General features: G+C 46.1%; 1 protein-coding gene across 2 annotated transcripts; it reads left to right on the top strand.

Moving 5' to 3' along the window:
• Positions 1-772: 772 nt before the first annotated feature.
• LOC144110761 (serine/threonine-protein kinase PLK2-like) lies at positions 773-16710 on the top strand. Of its 2 annotated transcripts, none has more exons than XM_077643837.1 (10): positions 773-1326; positions 5205-5312; positions 6174-6290; positions 7013-7326; positions 9022-9422; positions 10207-10281; positions 10426-10576; positions 10657-10786; positions 12353-12466; positions 13242-16710. In XM_077643837.1, exons 1-10 carry the CDS (start codon positions 1195-1197, stop codon positions 13464-13466), a joined length of 1767 nt encoding a protein of 588 aa, XP_077499963.1. In that variant the 5' UTR covers positions 773-1194; the 3' UTR covers positions 13467-16710. The 2 variants fall into 2 exon arrangements, with proteins under 2 accessions (XP_077499963.1, XP_077499964.1); XM_077643838.1 differs by having other exon boundaries at positions 1039-1326; positions 9022-9426; positions 10211-10281.
• The last annotated feature ends 1815 nt before the right edge of the window (positions 16711-18525 follow it).

Genomic DNA, 18525 nt, shown 5'->3' with positions numbered 1-18525 from the left:
AGAGCTGCAAAGATATATAGCAGCACGGTTCAGAAATAATTTCTCTCTAAGAATTAAACAACCGATTATTGCGCAGCCGGACAAGAGTTATTTGTTTAACTAGCACGTCTCTTAGTTTCTTTTCCCAAATCGCCGTATTTCAAATACGTCTAATGGACCACTTCAGATTTGTTTTATTTATGCGCAAGAGCCGAGTTATGTATTAAAAAATTTCATTCATTGTCGCAGTTTCAATCGGCGCGTTCACAAATTCACTTCTGTTTACTTTATTTGCTCCATTTCCTTTCTTCGCATGAGTTCTCCAACATGCACTCTGCGTATGACAGACATTTCGATAACATTCTGTTCGAACAAATTGCCTGGCAAACCGCGAGCGTGCGCTAGTGCCGCTGGGTTTTTCTTCCCTTTAAGAAAGGAAATGCATGATGAGGATCGTCGACTAACGCGATGGCCTTGAACAGAAAATTGACTCGTACGCCCGACCATCGAGAAAGAATGCGCCATATGAGGAACGCCTCTTCCGTTTCTTCGGCGCCGATGCGCCTGCGTCGTCTGCTAGCTTTGCTTTCAAGCTGTTTTTTTTTTTATGCGAAACGCCATTACTGCACAAAGGAGATCCCCTGGGGTGTCAAGTTGCGACCATTGGTGAAGGTTCCCCACATTCATGTGCAAGGGTCGACCAGCTGCTCTGAATCCGGGCCGCCTACGCTGCAGCGTAGCGCGCGCGCGGGTGCAATGAACTGTGCAGTACGAACGCGTCCCGAGCTTGAGCGAAGAGAGGCCCCATGTGCAGCGCGCAACAACGCCGATAAATCCGGCCCGCAGATGCGCTACACATTTCGGGCATGGGCGCTTCCGATGTAGTTCAGCCGGTGAAAAGCAGCGGCGAAAGCGAACGGGGCCCCCCGACTCCTCCTCGCCCAAATTGCCCTCCTTGGCGGTGGGCGGAGCCAGCCGGGCAAGTTAAAAAAAAAAAAAAAATCTCTCCCTCTGGCGCCTCTCCGGCAAATCGAAGTGGCCTCGCGCGCACAAAGGCGCAAAGGCTCTTCGCATTGTTTACACGCGGAGGCATGCGTGCGTGTGTGAGCGTCGACGGCTGCTGTTGCCACTGTTGCTTCTGCAGCGGCGCAGGCTGCGGTGACGCCAAAGGAAACATGCCCTAGCCGTCAATCGCGGGTAGCGACGGCGACGACCATGAGCGCGACGGTGGACGCGAGCCCCCCGGCTCGCCTCCGGGCCCAGTGCGCCCACGTCGTCGACAACGAGTGCTACATCGTGGATCCCGAGACCCGCGTCACGTACCGCCGGGGAAAGTTGCTCGGAAAGGTGAGCCGCTCGAGCGCCGATCAGCGCGACGCTCCGCTCTTGCACGCATCGGAGACGCGAACGCGAAGCCGCCGCGCGTGACTGTCTCCCACCTGCGCCCCCCTTTTTGCTTGTTCCTTCTGGAGCTGGGGCGATGCCTGTTGTGCTGGCAGAAAAGTTCAACGGGGCACCTGCCTACGCTGCTGGGCTTCTTGATGCAGCATGCCTTTCTTATCGCGATCGTCGACCGGTGTCTCCGTGCTCGACAAAGGGAAGGCGTAGTGGACGCCCGAGTCAGTCAATGTAAACATCAGCTGGTCGCTGAGACAAACATTTACTTATCTCGCCCTGTGCTTTTCCGGGTTCGTTGCCAAGTTCAATGTTCAAGTGAACGCGCGGCCGTTCTTACGAGCGCTCCTCCATGGCCACGGTCTCGTGGAGGCTAGCACGCTCGTTACCTAAAGCTGATAACAGCGTTTATCATCCGCTATCATCGGCAATGTGCAGTAGAAGAGAGATCGGCATTTCGTGCCGCACGTATATCTGAGGTTACTTTTCAAAATCTCATTTACAGCAACTTTCGTCGTCTTGGGCAAATATAATGTATACACACTCACACACACTATCTGTATGAAGAGGGGCGTGCTTCTTCATGGATGCAATAAAACAGCCCTGGTAAAACATGGCTTCGAAAGAAAAAAAGATTATATTCGAGGCAGCAGCTTCAGTGTTTCACAAATTCTAGTACAGAAAATGCACAATGTCTTCAGGGTCCGCATACAGAGCACTGCAGTGTACTTATTTAGCTTGTGACACATGATGGGCTCATGCAAGTGAAGCATGTAATGTACGAGCAGTTTAGTAATTGTTTTTTTTTTGTTCCTCACACAAGTAAACCAACTGATGGGCATGCAGAAGAGGCAGCCATGTCCATTAGCACTATGTATGTGTTATGTGAAAAAGCAAGTTTTTTTTTTTTTAGTGCCTCATTTATGCGATTTCATTTGAGGTGTGAAAGTCTAAAATGATTTGTTTTTCAACTGTGCTTTCTCTAAAAGTATCAGCTGTAAGCATGTACCATGCTATTACATGAAGGTATCGCCTCATACACCTGGGTATCGCCTCAAACAAGTTGGGTGCGGGTGCTGTTATGCATGGAACGTAAAAAGCAACAGGAGGCAATAAAAGTACAATGACGATTAACAAAGCTCTGCATGTGTGCATCTTCAGCACGGCGCTGCAGTCAGCTAAGAAGCTAAACAACAGAATTAAAGTTTCAGTACTGTTCTCCACAGCTGAGCCATAGTGCTAGAGCTGTGCACATTTAAGTATTTGGAAGATGGGACATTGAAGAGAAAGACCCACCATGCACATTTTCCTGTATGATTTGTAGTAGTCATTTAAGCCGCTTAAGGATCTCAGGTGCACAAAATCAGCACCCAAATGGCCGTGCCTTATTTTTCGTTTATTTAGCCACCTGTAATATTTAGATATCCCTCGGACATCGTATAGGGGATTGCGTGACCCTACCTGGCATAGGACATGGTAATTTTGAGAGATATGGGAAAGGCCTCTGCCGCACAGTGGGCATACATTATACTGTTGATGATGATGATTATCAAGACGGGGCTGAAGGGTCAACTTTTGAACCACTGCATCGATCTTGTTGAAGCTTTCAGAGATGATGTATCCTCATGCCTTTAGAACATAGAAAAAGTTCAATACGTATTCCCTCTAAAAAACTGTATTGACACCACAGTAAACTAATGAGTGTTTTGTTTACAACAGCTATCATTTTGAAAATTATAACATTTTTTTTAGTGCAGACGGCCCAAGGAGAGCCTGCTGTGCAGGATAAAAAGAACAAATTAGTGTTTTTTTTTTAATTGCACCGTTTCAAAGCTCTTTTTCATCTTTTCTGCCGTCACCACTGTTTAAATTTCAGATAACTTGCAGTAAAAACAAAAAGATTTTGAACATTAAGTAGCTAGTCATGTTCCTCATAAAATATTGGTTCAGTAAGTGCCTTCAGAGTAAATCTTGACGAAGCAGTATCAAAATAGTTTTTCTGAATCTGCAGTCTGACCTAAAAATGGAAACTGATGAAAATGAGTTTCAAGAGTTTTGTATTATTATGCAGGCTTTTTCTTAAATGAAAAGCCCTTCCTACATGGGTAGGACTTACTTTGATTGCAGCAATGCTCTGGGCACAATTTCTTGTAGTTTTTGTCAGTTATTTTTCTCTTCAAGTGTTGAACAATCACGTTTTTGGTCGGAAACTCGCGGAAATAAGCTTGACCATAACAATACCTAGCGTAGACGGCAATAAAATCAATAGCTGGCAAACAAAGGCAGTGAATTGGTCAAAAAGTCATGTGATGCGTGTTCGTTAATCGCAGCCTTTTTTTTTTTTGCCTTCCAAAGGTAGGATTATGTTGCTTTTGCTGCAATCTGAACAGAAGGCTTGAACAGGCTAGATTGCACAAAATCGAACTGTAATCTGCCTTTCCCTCACCGCACTGCACACTTATAAACGTTTTTGGGCACTGCTACCACCATGGGAAAAAACGTTTTCTTTTTTTTTCTTCACCTCATATAATGGCCAGACTTGGAAGTGAGGTTTCTTTTAAGTTGAAGAACCTGGTAAAACCAAAATGCAGAAATATGTTTTGAATCATCATAATTTTTGCTCTGCGTCATCACCCTAAAGTAACCTCAGCACTTAACAGGTACAGGTTACAGAAATGTAGGGATTTGTATGCAGAGAAAAGAAATGGGTAACTTATACGGTAAGCATGAATCTCTCAAGTAGAAATGGCTAATAAATGTTTACCCCCCCCCCCTCCCCCCCCCCCCCTTTTTTTGTCTCACATGGACCTTGGTCACTGCCCGTACACTGATAGAATCAGTGAGGCAGGCAAGCGTCCTGGCTAGGCAGTGCACTGTGTAAAGTCGTACAGAAGGGGATGATGACAGCCATTTAGGTAATGAGAGCTTCCTTGGGTGTGGGAAGAAGGAATATGTGGACAGCGCACTGTTACAGTGTAGACAAAAGCACCCTGCTATGTTAGAGGAGCTGAAATGCATTATATCGTTGAACCTGGTGCAATGCATCTGGAAACCGCACAACATTGATGGTATGTTACGCTTTATGAAAAATGTGTGCCACCACCTTTTCTGTCAAAACATATTAGCCGAGTGGACTGGAATAGGGCAGGTATAGGAATGGGAATATGACCTGTTCAATAAGGCTGTTGTGTAGCTACTGTTAAATTCACATTGTGAAAACTAGAATTGAAACTGTGAGCATGAAAAGAAGAAACTTTTAGGTAGTATAGTTGATAAGTACATTAGGGAGTGTAGATTTGTGCTTGGAGTATACTTGCTATGGTACTTAAGGGAGTGTAGTATCATACACAATTCTACTTGCCACCATAGTTCGGTGCTTGTCATTGTCACGTTCGTGTACTACTCACCGTTTCTCTGTATTTTGCGACTGTCCTGTTGCCGTGGCATTAAAACTTGTGTATTAGTTAGCCATTTTGTTGATCATAGGTATTACCCAGCTGTGTGCACCTATTTGCATGCAGTTCCTGTTCTTTGGTCTTTACTAGTGTTTTCATCTTTGTGTTTCTAATGCAAGCACTGTAGAGTTTGTAAAAGCAACCAGTAAATGTTCAGGCTGTCCAATTGCCCTTTCGTATTTTCTTCTTTTGTTCTCAGAGTATATCTTGTACGGTTTTTCCTGCTCTTTGCTGGCGATAATAATAAATGAGACCACAGTTATTTCAACTCGCTTGTGTTGTGAGTAGATGGAGTGTGGGGAATTCGTGCTGTGTGCCTATAATGCTGGGCACGCCGTTTTAACTAAACTTTTTTTTCTTCTTCTTTGCCTGCAGGGTGGTTTTGCGCGTGTGCACGAGCTCACTGATGTCAGGACGCAGCAGGTGTATGCGGGGAAGATCATTCCTCGTAGCCAGGTCAGCCGGCCTGGCCAGAAGGAAAAGGTGGGCGCAGCGAATCAGGATGCAATGTGCGGCTCCTGCCGAAATCCTGTTTTTAGAAGCATTGTTGTACAGGAATGGGAACTCCTGTTTGGCTTGAATGCAACCATATAAAATGTTTTATAAACTGATACGGAAGACAAATAGTTGAGGGCTCAACTATTCAATTTAAATTAAAATTCGAAACGTTTCAGAATCTATACGGGTTCGTTTTTAGCAAAACTTTAATGCGAACAGAATGTAAAGGCATGAGAAGATTAGTGTTTTCCACGTTCCTCGTGCCAACTGGTACTAATGGATAAGAACAAATTAGCCCAAATCTAACAGACTGTTGAGTCTGATTTTCTTTATAGCAGGTTGGTGGGCAGCCTCTGCGTGATGAATTAATTGTGTAGCACCTGTTGCAGAGGTGTTTGGGCAGTCTTCTAACAACATCGCATTGTGCTATTGTGAGGTAGCCGAACTAATTGCACGCCTCACATTCCATAGCTCGCCTTGTGAACAGGTGTTCTGCCCACTTGTAATATTTGTGTATGCTCCGTTTTTTGTGCATTTTGTGTGTTTTTGTATTTCTAGTATTGGTTGACACTGCATATAATGCATACGTGTAGCCACCCCACTATATCATTCCATTGAGGCAGCGTAGGATATACACATGTAAAAGATCGAAAACATCTTTTGCGTCCTGTTCTACATAGCATTGCATGAATATTGTTGGCGTTAACCGTGGATTTTCCCCAGTGTGTGAAGTTTTGCCTAGAGACTCAGAAGCGCAAGTCTGAGAGTCACCTTGAGTTGCCTTGCTGTGTCTAGCTAGTCCACTTGTCTACAGATTTTGCATGTCGAACACCTGTACATATGCAGATTCTGCGGGAGATCGACCTCCATCGACCACTGGTGAATAAGCATGTGGTGCGACTGCATGACTTTTTTAGCGACAAAGACAACATCTACATCATCCTGGAGTACTGCTCTCGAAAGGTGGGTTATGCCAGCACTGGCAGCTCGAGACATCTAAACCGTTCTGCTTGCCACGTGTGTCTTCACAGAAATCTTTGTGTGTACTTCTGAACTAGTTCACCGCATTTGTGCCTGCTATGTCAGATCTTTTAGCATGCAGAAATAAGTCACATGAGGCATTCTTGCTACAAGAGAAATGGAAGCAGTGGAGCCTTGAATAAAAACTTTTTCTTGTGGCCCCGTCATAGCCTAAAATTCAAAGGTGCTCTGCATCAGTTGCTTATTAAAAGGCAGTGCACACAGTTCAATACTAGGCTGCATGTTTAAGCTGAAAGAAGAATTTTCTTTACTGTTTCCTTTTTGAGGATTTCATACTTCGTGCACCTTGCCAAACAAGACACCTTTTGGGCGCTTTGTTAAAGGCATATTGCACACCCTGTGTTAGCACTTGTAAAAACATATTCTGGATGTTTCAAAGTGCAAACTTGGAACAAAGGTTTGGACCCCTCAGTCTGCTGGTGAATGTTTCGACAAGGGGACTTGTATTTGTCTGAGTGACTGTGGTCATCTCTGCAAACTGTGGTTTGGAGACTGCTGCCCACACTCCAACCCGGGCCCTCCTTCTTGGAGTGGGGAGCCCAATTGAAGACAGGTACCCCTGTCAATGGACTGAGGCTTTTCTCGCATCTATGCTAGGTGATTTAAGACGCTGCGACTAGACATGCTGTGACATGGCCTTGCAGTCGCTGGTGCACCTGCTAAAGCAGCGCGGCGGACAGCTGCCCGAGACGGAAGTGGCGCCACTGATGCGTCAGCTGGCAGAGGGCGTCCGCTACACCCACACCCAGGGTGTCGTTCACCGCGACCTCAAGCTGGGTAACATGCTCCTGGACGAGCACATGGAGCTCAAGATTGCCGACTTCGGCCTGGCTGCACGCGTTGCAGACGAGCCACCGCGGCAGGCTGTCTGCGGCACACCCAACTACTTGGCACCAGAGGTCCTTCGCATGGAAGGGCACGGCTTTGCAGCCGATGTGTGGGCCATGGGCTGCATCATGTGAGTGCTGGGGGGCCGCAGGGAATAGTCTTTTTCTTTTTTTTTTGGTTCCACACAAGACTCGAGAATTTTGTAAATAAAGCACGGCTCACCATTTTGAAAGTGCAGTTTTTATTCATGCAACACATAAATTTCTGTGTTAGTTTGTTAGCTCTTGTGTTCTTGTTGCTGCGTCTCCAGTTTTTCTTATGTGTGGCAGTGTCCAGTGATTACACCTGAATTAGTGTTCTCTTTTTTTCATTGTGTTTTGGACCACTAGATTAAAGGAATTTTCTTTGGTTCAGACAGTTCTGTATTCTTCCATCCCTATGAGGGCTTTCTGCTGGTGAACCTGTATAGATTACATAATCCTCATGACAGTGGAGTACTAACTGGAACCAACATTCACCCAGTTACAGCTATGTAGCTGCAAAGAAAAGCTGTAACTTTCCTCAAGATTCTTTTTTCTGGAGAAATATTTTTACGGGATTGTACATCAGGACCACAGAGCCGCTGCGAGATTAGGGAGGTTGGTGCCCCGGACCTTGTTAGATGGCTAGTTAGAGGGTCAGTTCGGATTTGTTAACAGCACTGCTGCTGATTCATTGATCGCTCTGTCTAATGTGTTGTACTATTTGTCTTCATCAGGTGTATCTTTTAAAATTGTGCTAGCATTAAGGCTTCCACTCAACCAAAAAGCCGTTGTCTCTCAGTTCATGCAGTCCCCTATCTGGCCGATTGACAAGTGGGGCAACCTGCCCACTGGATCGTTAGCAAACTGTTCACCGTGGCAGATGCAATTTCAATTGATTGGTCGCGAGAGGTTCCTCGGGAAGAGCAGCCTGGGTCTCGCAAGCCCCACCGATGGCAGCACCTTCTATTGCAGGGCAGTGGCGCATCACTTAACCATTGCACCACTGTGCTAGGAGTGGTACGAGTACTCCCAGGGGTCTATGAATAAATGAATGATGAATTCTTTTGCAGTACAAGTCTAAAATGATGCAGCATTATGCAAACTTACACCATGTGACATATCAACTAAAGTAAGCCAGTTCGAATCAAGCGAAACCATAAAAAGTCGAGATTAACCGTGCAAAACCAGGCCTAAGCGTGCTAGCGCGCAATAATTCGGGATTATCCCTGGGCTAAACTGCCCATGAATGTTTTCTCTTTAAAGCACAGTGTTCTTTTCCCTAATTGTTTTTGCCTATTGTGCTTCTCTGAATTTAGGTGTTACTTTTACTGACACTTCTTAGTATTTTTCAGCTGTTTTGATGTCATTACGGTATTCTGGCACTGTTGTTAGTGTTATTTCTGTTTTTTTGAAAACGAAGGGAATCAAACACATGCAGTAAAATAAATTGTTAAATAAACATATTAAATAAATGAACTCTATACTGACGTTGCGCTGCCAGCTCTTTCAATGGCAATGCTTGAGGCTCTTGTGACATGTTCCTGGTGTCTACTGGTCTCTGGCGATGCGGGCTGGGCTCGTTATTTCTTTTCTATCGTCCAATCTAACATATGTCTACTGGTCTGCTGTTCTTTCTGCTCTGATTTGTTCCTAGTCTAAGCAAGGCTCAATATTGAAGTTGTACTCATGACATTTGAACATTAATGCTGAGGCTCTTGGCACACATTGCTGGTCTACCAGTCACTGACCAGTCGCCCTTGGGCCTTTCCTGGTCTAAGCAAGATGGGGCGCTGTGTATGCAGGTATGCACTCCTGGTGGGTCGGCCACCCTTTGAGACGTCGACGCTGGCGGAGACTTACCAGAGGATTCTGCGTGGCGCCTACACACTACCCTCAGGCCTGTCGGACTCAGCACGCAACCTCCTGGTGGCTCTGCTTCAGCCAGAGCCGAAGGACCGGCCAAGCCTGTCAGAGGTGCTGGAGCACCCATTCCTACGGCCACCCCGTGAACAGTCTGGGTCACAGCTGACAGGGCTGCTCTCCCGGCTGCGAATCGACCAGCAGCAGCAGGCTGGCACCAATGTGGGCCACCCGTCCACACTGCGGACATCTGGCATGCAGGGGGCAGCCCGTGACTCACATGTGCCTCTTGGAGACTGCGGCCTGTTCGGAACACTGGGCCGGGTTCTCTGTCTCGACAAACGTGAGTTCGTTTCTAGCATATTCAACGTGGCACATGCAGAGCTCAGTTTGGCATACTTAGTTGCAACTGTGTCTAGTGCTCGGTGTGGCATGCTTAGTGCAACTGTCTGTTTTAATTGACATCAGCATCAAGTTGCGATTGGTATTCGCTTCATTCGAATATCAACGCTTAGCTATTTGACACAGAGCCCCCACAGTGACTGAATGATATCTTTGATGATGCCCTCATGCGCATTCCTGTACCTGCTGTGCTGACCGCTTCCGTAACTATGATGCAGTCTTGCAAAAGCTTGGCACCCACTTGCCACTTGCTTTTGTTCCTGGACAGCCCAGTACCGCAACAAGAGGAAGCCCCTAGAATGGATGCTGAGCATAACTGGAAACTACAAATGTCTTTTGCCACTACTGTTAGTGTTTCTTTTGGACACTCCAGTATCGTGACTCTTTCCATCGAAGGCATTGTCGTCAGAGTTTCTATCTTGTTTGAATGGACGGAAAAGCAGGCATTTCAAGGCATCAACAGAACATAGTTCGTTACTAGGTTCTGGCTTTCAAGAAAATTCATGCGATCGAGTTAATCATGTTCCCATCGTTCTGTCGTTCGTACTGATGTCCGTAACAACTGTAGCAAAAAAAAAGAGCATGTGGCTGCTAACATGCATTTCTTTGAGAAATGCTCAAATCTGCAATTTCTTGCGGAGTTGCAGAAAGCTAGGGGACCTAGTTACTCTGTATTATTGCTGCTTACTGTTGCATCAGCGTCCTGTGTGTCGCAACTCTTGCAGGTAGCTCCAAACTGGGCACGACTCAGCTCCTGCAGCGGCTGTTGCAAGCCTGTCTGGATGAAATTCCCCCGTCTGGTGAGTGTGTACAGAGTGTATTCAAGCAATTGCCCAAGCCCGCCCATTGAAACTTGGAACTAGCACTGCTTCTTGGTTGTGGCAGTGTACTGGTGCAAGTCGATCTAGTCACTCTGTAAATCACTTGCCTTTTGCGCAATGCAGGTGTGCCACCTCCATGGGCAGGATCTGCTTTGCTAGTGACAAAGTGGATTGACTACTCCAACAAGTTTGGCTTCGGCTTCCAGCTGTCAGACCGGACGGTTGGCGTGCTCTTCAACGATTCTACGCACCTAAGCTTTTCCCCGGATCGCCTGTGAGTTGCTCTCGGTCTCTCAGCTTGTTTAGTCTTTTGGAGATGCTGGTTTCAATCACTTTGCATGGTGTGGCGTGCAGGCGTCTCGAGTATCGAGACAACCATGGCTCCATGGAAGCCCATGCCCCATCTAGCATGCCAGCCAGCCTGCAGGAGAAGTACGGCCTGCTCAAGTATTTCGCTCACTACATGGAGGAGAACCTCACCGAGGTAATTTCGCTAGGGCTGTTTGCCTCAGATATTTGTGTTTATTTAATTACTTTTTCTGCTGCTTTTGCAGCACTTGTCTCCAATGGGAAAAAAAAACTCGTATGATGGTTACAACAGTGACAACTGTTGAGGTATTTTCAGTTCACGATATATTGAGGCAAAGAATTTGAAACTTTATTGATATTAACATTTACTAGGCATGTCCCTAACCCTCTCCTTTTTCCCTATCACTGCCCTCTTTTATTTCATCTCTATTTGCTGTCCCTTTAGTTCCGCTGGCCGCATGCTCAGGTGCTTCAGTATCTGATAGTGGATGCCGCGGCTAGCAAAAATCTTTTCCTTCCCTTTTGTTTTGTTTAATAAATAACGACATACTGCTACTGCTACTACATGCATATATGTACTCTTAGTTGCACAGCAATCTTTTTAGTTTTCGTGCACATATTCCTCAACTAGTACCCCTCTCCAGTCTGCCGCTCCAGGCGGATGGTGCCACCGCTGCTGTGCCTTTTCACGGGCGGCATGTTTCACAATACTCAAGCCACCACATAATGTGCACAGTGGAACCTCATTAATTCACACTGCAGGGGAGATCAAAAACTGGATAAAACAAAACTAAATTCAAGCTTAAATGGAGCCTCTTAAGTTGCGAGATGGGAATTCCCCGCGAGTCGGCACGTTGTGCCCGCATGGTTTCAGATTTGTACTGTTTTTGAATGTAAACCACTATACAAACTTGAACAGTCGTCACAGTTCACAGAACTTATCTATGCCAAGTCTTTCATCCCTAATATGGTGTATGGTTTCGCAGAGACGACGAGTGTGGAAGGAAATGGTGGTGCATTTCAAAGCGAGGTCAGCGTACCCGCTGCAAAACGCACTGCAACCCTGACTTTTCTGTCATAAAACCGTCAGCAACTGGCATTTCAATGACAGGCAAGACGCCTCTCATTATACGCAAGCCACTGCAGAGTTCGTATCACCGGATACGATACCAATTTTGTCTCTAGTGTCCACAGGCTTAATTACGAAATCCAACGCTGACTGAGCACTTGCCTTCTCGTTCTGGGCCCTTTGTACTGCGAGCACAGCGCAGTTCGTGCAGCAGCGGGTTTGCTTTCACGTCCAGACATTTTCCCAACCTCTGCCTTCGTCGGCGACATGCAGAGGGCAGCAAGACCATTGAGGCCGACCTCTAGAACACTGTTTCCGGCCATTGTTCGTGTACATGACGTGCAGCGAGTTAGTCATGAAAAGCTTCAGAGTACGCATAAAACAACTGACTCCTTCCTCTGGCATATTAGCAATAAGTGAGAGGTTTTTTTCTGTGAAGTTTGATTTTTTGGACATTTTCACGGTCCCTAGAGAGTTAAAAAAAAATCCGTCGTTGACTGCACCGCTATAACTACCACGATGACGCTAAACCCAGGGGACAAGTCTTTAACAGGTATCGCTGTAAAACAAAAATAGAAATAGCACACTGGTGATGTTTGCTTGGGTCCCTGTCTGGGCTTGGATATGTGTTCGACAGTTCCACAAACGGTCTAAAGAAGTTCTCTAATGCAGGGTGGTGATGTTCCAAAAGGTCCCACACGCAAGAAGAAGCCTTTGGTGCACCTCCAGCGCTGGATGCGCACAGATCGGGCTGTCATCATGCAGCTGAGCTGCTCGATGCTCCAGGTGAGTGCAGTCCATCCACTAGACAGGAAATTCCGTGAAGAGAAAAAGAAAATCCGTGGGCCCACTTCATTAGAGGTGCTTTGTCTTTACAAGTTCAGACCCTAAAACAATAAACTTTACTAACTCAACCCATTGCTTCGCACGATAGATTGGCACTTAATTTTCCAGCAGCTCTAGAAAAGCAATCTGTGCATCTACTTGTCAACCTGCATGTGCATGCCCTGAAGTTCCTCAGCGCAACTTGGTCCAATGAAGTGTCTGGTCTTGCAGCTCATTTGCTAGCATCTTCATGTCAATCTCAAAAATTATAAGGGGTGTAGCTGACCTCTCAAACTCTTGACGATGCAGGCTGAATGAATCTGTGGTCTTTTTTTCTCCTTGTGCCACGGCGTTAGGCCTATTCGATGACCGTGACAAATACATTCTGCTTAAAATGCCTTTAATCTCCCGTGATTCTCAGCAGACTCTCCCCAGATTCATTCCCGTGTCTTCCTTCTTGCTTTGCAAAACAGCTAATGAGCGCTTTATCACTCCTGTCCTGTGGAGTGACAAATATTAGGTTGGGGCAACCTAAAAAGAATGAAAAATAATAAGCCCCGCCTGCACCACTAACGTACAACAGGCTAGCGGCACCGCTTGACAGTTGTGTGCAAAGTATAAAAGCTGGGTAGATGAAGCAGTGCCTGCATCACGTACCAAAGCAAAACCCCGCCTACCCATCAGCACAATAATACTACAAGAACTCTGCATGTTCTGTTCTGTGCGTGACACGCAGGTCAACTTCTTCGGAGACCACACGAAACTGGTGCTAAGTGCCGAGCGCCCGGAGCGCCCCCTGGTGCTGTACGTTGACGAACAGCGCCGCACGGCCGCCTACACCCTTGCTGCAATCGCTCGCTTCGGCTGTGACGAGGCCCTCCAGGAGAGGCTACGCTTTGCATTGGGTGCTCTGCAGGAGTTTGCAGAGTTGGAGCAGCGTGACCTGCGCAGGACCGCTTGATCTGCAGTGCTCCGTATTAGAAAGGACATCCGGTTTTTCACTAACGTTGTTCCAGTGTTGACGGGGGAACTTGTCAGTGTTGCATGATGGTGGGCGTCACTGGGGCCTCTGAAAGAATGTGCACTGTTGCTAGGCACACCAAAAAGCGACCTCAGTGTTATGCTGGCCTCTTCTCTTGAGCCACGCTGCTTTCTGAGAGCAATTCCAACAAGTGTAAGGGAACATGCTAGTAGTTGTTGAGTTGCACAGTTGCATACTTTTGCTACTATGCCCCGTCATCATAACACTAGATGGCTGCCTGTTGTTTTATGGTTACGCAGTGTGATTAACAGCAGGAAAGGTTAGAAAAGTTCTTGCATGACCCTGTTACTCCGGTGACCACTCCTCTTTCTGGTGCTAAATTTTGAGTCGGCTTCTTTTGGAGTGGCTTTCTTGGCTTGCATTACTGAGCACACAGTTGCAAGGCTTAGCTGAGACGAGGAAGGCTCATGCACTGCCACCTTTCCTGTGTGGAACACCACTTCCGTGTCTCATCAGTGCTTATGGCACAAGTGCACACTGGCAGACTTGCGCGGTCTACGTGCCTCAGGTTCACTGTCTGGGTCAAATTTCTGATTTATACTGACCTGTGGTGCTGTACCAGGGGCTGAACGTTTCCGGGATACTCGACATATGCGTCCCTACAGTGTGAATGCCTCCCCCCTCCCCTTTTTTAAATAGGAACCCAAGGCTGTCTCAGCTTTCATAATGAACTTCTACGGGGGCCCTCATATTGAGATCTCATTTGCAATGGCCTTTTCCCAGTTACGGCAGTTGGTTGCCAAGTTTTCTGTGTCTGTCAAAATGTTTGTGAATTGAAGGATACGCGTGTACATCACTCTGCAGATCGATCGGTAATGGTGCTCCAGTGCTATAATTGTGCTGCTGACTTCTCGCCATCTTGACGAGAACAAATGCAGCCAATTTTCTGGCCATTCCTTGTGGCTTGTTGGACAGAACTACCACTGCATCCATTCTGCTGTTTGTGAGTTGGTTGTCCTTCAAGGGCAGCTAAAAAGAAAAATGATATTTAGACACCAAAGAAGGCATGAAATGCGTTGTGCCATTGTGAAGTTTCTGGTTTTGGAAACGGAGATCACTGGCCTGTCGTGTGTCTTGATGCCTTCTCTTTGTGTAGGTATTGCATGTCAGTATCTGTACTTCTCTACTTGCAGAGTGCCAATTTTCATGTCACAAATTAGCATGAAGAATTAGCTGACGTAATCATTCCAGTGCAATGTTTCTTTTTAATTTTTTTTAAGTTTGACAGCCATGCCTTGAATGTTCCAAGGCTATGCTTGGTCTATAATGCCATCTGGTGGCAAGAGTTGGAGCCTGTTCAATTATCAGCATCAAGAGTAATGAATTCTCTTTAATCGGTTCTAGGGCAGAGCGCAAGCCAGTCATTCTGACCTTGTACTTTAGAGCTGTTAGAAGCTCGACACACTTTTTATCGGCAGAGAGTGAGCTTCGCTGTGATCCCACTAGGAGGGAATTCAGTAAAGTCTTTGTTGGGTCTTCAAGGTTTCTCAGGACTGTAAACAGAATGCTCACGAAACTCGTTTGTTTTATGCTCACCGAGCCTGTGCTTCCACAAGTTTCCAAAAGTGCTGAGAACTCTTGTGTGGGTTTGCCTTTGTTCCTCTTGGCTACAACACTTCCTACTCGTATTTTACTTTTGTAAGATTTTATTAACGCGCTTACGTATAGTCAACTAGCGGCCCTAACTTGACTTATTTTTTCCACTCAGTTCTTCCAGGTGAACTTTTAAAAGCGTTCTACGCACATTGCTCATCCTATTATGTATTTCGGCATATGCGGAAGTGCGATGTCCTGTGGAAGAACATTGCCTCTCAGTTTGACTGATGGAATGCAAACATGGAATGTGTATTCTGGAGTGCCGGTATATTATGTGCACTTCCCGAGGCCAGTGTGCATTGGCATGGTTTGGATTTCATGCAAGCATTGCAGTGGGTCCCAAAAGTGCAGTGGTGTGCGGGTTCATTGCTTGTGGGGAGGCAGAGCCAAAGACTGGTTCATCGCTGCCTCCCCTGTCTACCCAGGGAGAGGTGCAACATGTCTCGGAAGGCCGTCATCGTTGCGGCCATTCCGGCCTAGTCGCGTTGGGGGCATGCCTAGCTGATGTGTTGCCAAAGAAGCCGTTTTTGGTGTTTGTTTTTGTCGACTTGCATGTATGCCAGAGGTTTCTCTTTCGTTAAATATCCAAAGGACCAGGGCATTGTTCCTAATTTGTTTCTTCTTCCACTTGGAACTGGAAGGAAAGAGAGCTGACCCAAAGGACATTGTCCAAAGAGCCTGTGCACATGCCATGGAGTTGGGTGCTTCAATGGGCCCATCCTTTTTCACACACAATCCTGGGCAGCCAGATTTTCCAACTAGAAGTGGGATTTGGGAGCTGCCAGCATTAAGCGGACATTGGACACGGACTGCTACAAATAGTCCAACTTGTCCGCTGGAGTGTCTCATGGCAACACTTGCAGTGCACAGTGTTGCCAGTCAGAGTGTTCCGGCACAAAAAACTCCATAGTGGCTGTCCAAGTTATCGCACAGCACACGCCCGTTTGCTTGTTCACGCTTCTCTCCGACTTCTGTGCAACAGTTGTCTTTGCTGTGGTCAAGGAAGGGCATTATAACCCAGCACGGTCTCAACTTTATGTGCAGCTGGCATAAGTGTTTTGTTGCCGGCTTGTCCGATTTGCATCTAAGTTTGTGTCGTTTTTTTTTTTTCTCTTTAACGCTGCTAAACGGCTGAACTTGTTGCAGGCACTGCCATTTTTTTTTTTTTCTGTTCTGCCCTGGTTGTATGCTATGTGCTGCCATTTTGTTCAACTTTCGGTTGGCAATCCATTTTTTTTTCTTTGTGTGCTGCATACTACTCCCTTGCCACATTTCCTTTTGTGTGAATACTCTGTAGTCCTCGCAGACTTCTGCTACTTTTGCAGGAGCTATTCCTGACGGACTCCTAGGATAATACGGACATGCGACCCTGGCCAGCAGGGCGCTGGTTCTTTGTGTGTACAACTGCAGGAGGTCTTCCACTTTTTTTTTTTTCTGGAGGCTTGTGCTCCCTTGAAAACCTTTTGTATTATGAGCATGACACTGTTTTGCTTGTGCACGTCTGTAGACACCATACTCTTGTGTTTTTTTCTCTTTACATACAATAAAACCACTCTATTTTCGCACAGGAGGTGTGGTGTGTTTTCTATGCATTAATGGTTATGGCCGAGCTAAATATACATGAAATAAGCACATAATCACCCATATGGATTCGAACTCCAGGCATACAGGGCAGCACAATGAGGCTTTAGAACAGAACTTCTTGGGAAGTGCGTTGACCTCCACATTTAAAACATTTTCAGCAAAACCGAGATGAGTGTAGTCGTTGTGGTTGCATATGCACATATTTGTTCAAATAATGGGTCCAGGCAACAGTAGAAGCTTCTTCTGCAGTTTCAACGCTTGCGTTAACAGTACCGTACCTTGAGCAATATCGGGGCTGAGATACTGTCACAATTATGAAGCTGATTACATTCCATTTCTGTATTCTTGCCCTTCGACATTTGCTGAATAGACACCATGCTAGGCATTTCGTGCCCAGCGACAAATTTATTTATGGCATCCCTTCGACTAGTGACAAAGGATGGGAGGTGAAAAAATGAATGAAATATTTATATTTCGGGGTGTGCGAATATTCAGAATTTCAAATATGAATCTGTTTCTTGATCGGTTCATATCTGATTTCAATGAATATGTCGACTGTCATAAATCCGACGGTGGCGAAACCACAAAATATCTGGACAAATCATTCTAAAATCTAATTTAAAGCGTCTGGAAAACCGTACAAAGCCGTCTTCTTCGCTTCCTTCTCTGTCGTTTATTGCTTGCATTAGTCGCATTCGGATGTTGCGAGGCGTGAACCTCGTGCGAATTTCTGCAAGCGGTTTTCTCGTTTCTCAAATACCACACGTGCTCAAAACAAGATGGCCGACCACTTGCTGCAAATACTTAGTACTCTAGAATAACCTCAATGCGAAAGCATTTTTTTTTTATTCTTACATAATTTGTTCCATATTTAACATTCATACCTAATGCCACTCGTCCTTTCGCTTTCGCGACTCTTCTGGCGTGAGCTCCACCATCTCATTTTCGTCGACCATGACATGCGAGACACTTGCGGAATTCCGCAGAGCGTCCCAAGTGGGACCGAATCAAGGCATCTCCAGCATCACAAGTGATAGTGTAAAAATAGCTGTGCACCTCTGACGTGTTCATAATGGCAGGCGTGAAGATAAGAAGGCCGCTGTCGCTGGGTCAAGAAGTAGTCTGGCCGGGTAGCTTCGGTTTCCGAGCTTCGCAGCTGTCGCACGATTGCCACGCACTGTTTGCTAGAGCATCCTCGCAAGCCTTCACTGCATTTTCGTATTTGCAGCATTTTTTTTTGTAGGGCCGTTTGATAAGTTGACCCTCCTATAATACCAGCAAATCCGGCGAGCCGAAAAAAGCAAGTGGCCACGTACCACCTAGGTTACATTACCTTATGACATAATCACAACCTGCCCATCAAATTGTGAGCTAACAGCCCATCGTAGCAGTTTGAAATAGCTACCTGCAATGGGCAGCTCTATGAATGCAGAGCATGACCAATTGCACATACATGGCCATGAAGGTAGAAGCTAGGCGAAAGAGGTGTGCTTGGAGCACTTTTAAAGGTATGTTAAACGTTAGGCGATGGTGAAAGAAGTTTCCATATCTGCGAAGTGATGCGCAAAAAAGGACCTCAGGCCACTGAAGACTAACACTATCGCGTCATACCCTTAAGGCGGAGCCCTTAAGTTCTTTCCCAGTCATTTGAAGTCCAAAATAAATTTTACGACCCATCCATGTTATCTTGAGTTGCTACTTGCTAGACATGTCAATTCATGGATTCACCACTCATTCTGCATGACCGCATTAAAGTTACATGCCGTTAAGCTGTCTAATCAAGCAGTACACATTTCTG

This window comes from Amblyomma americanum, chromosome 11 (assembly GCF_052857255.1).
Source record: "Amblyomma americanum isolate KBUSLIRL-KWMA chromosome 11, ASM5285725v1, whole genome shotgun sequence".
NCBI classification, from domain to species: domain Eukaryota; kingdom Metazoa; phylum Arthropoda; class Arachnida; order Ixodida; family Ixodidae; genus Amblyomma; species Amblyomma americanum.
This window is presented reverse-complemented; position numbering and strand designations above follow the sequence as displayed.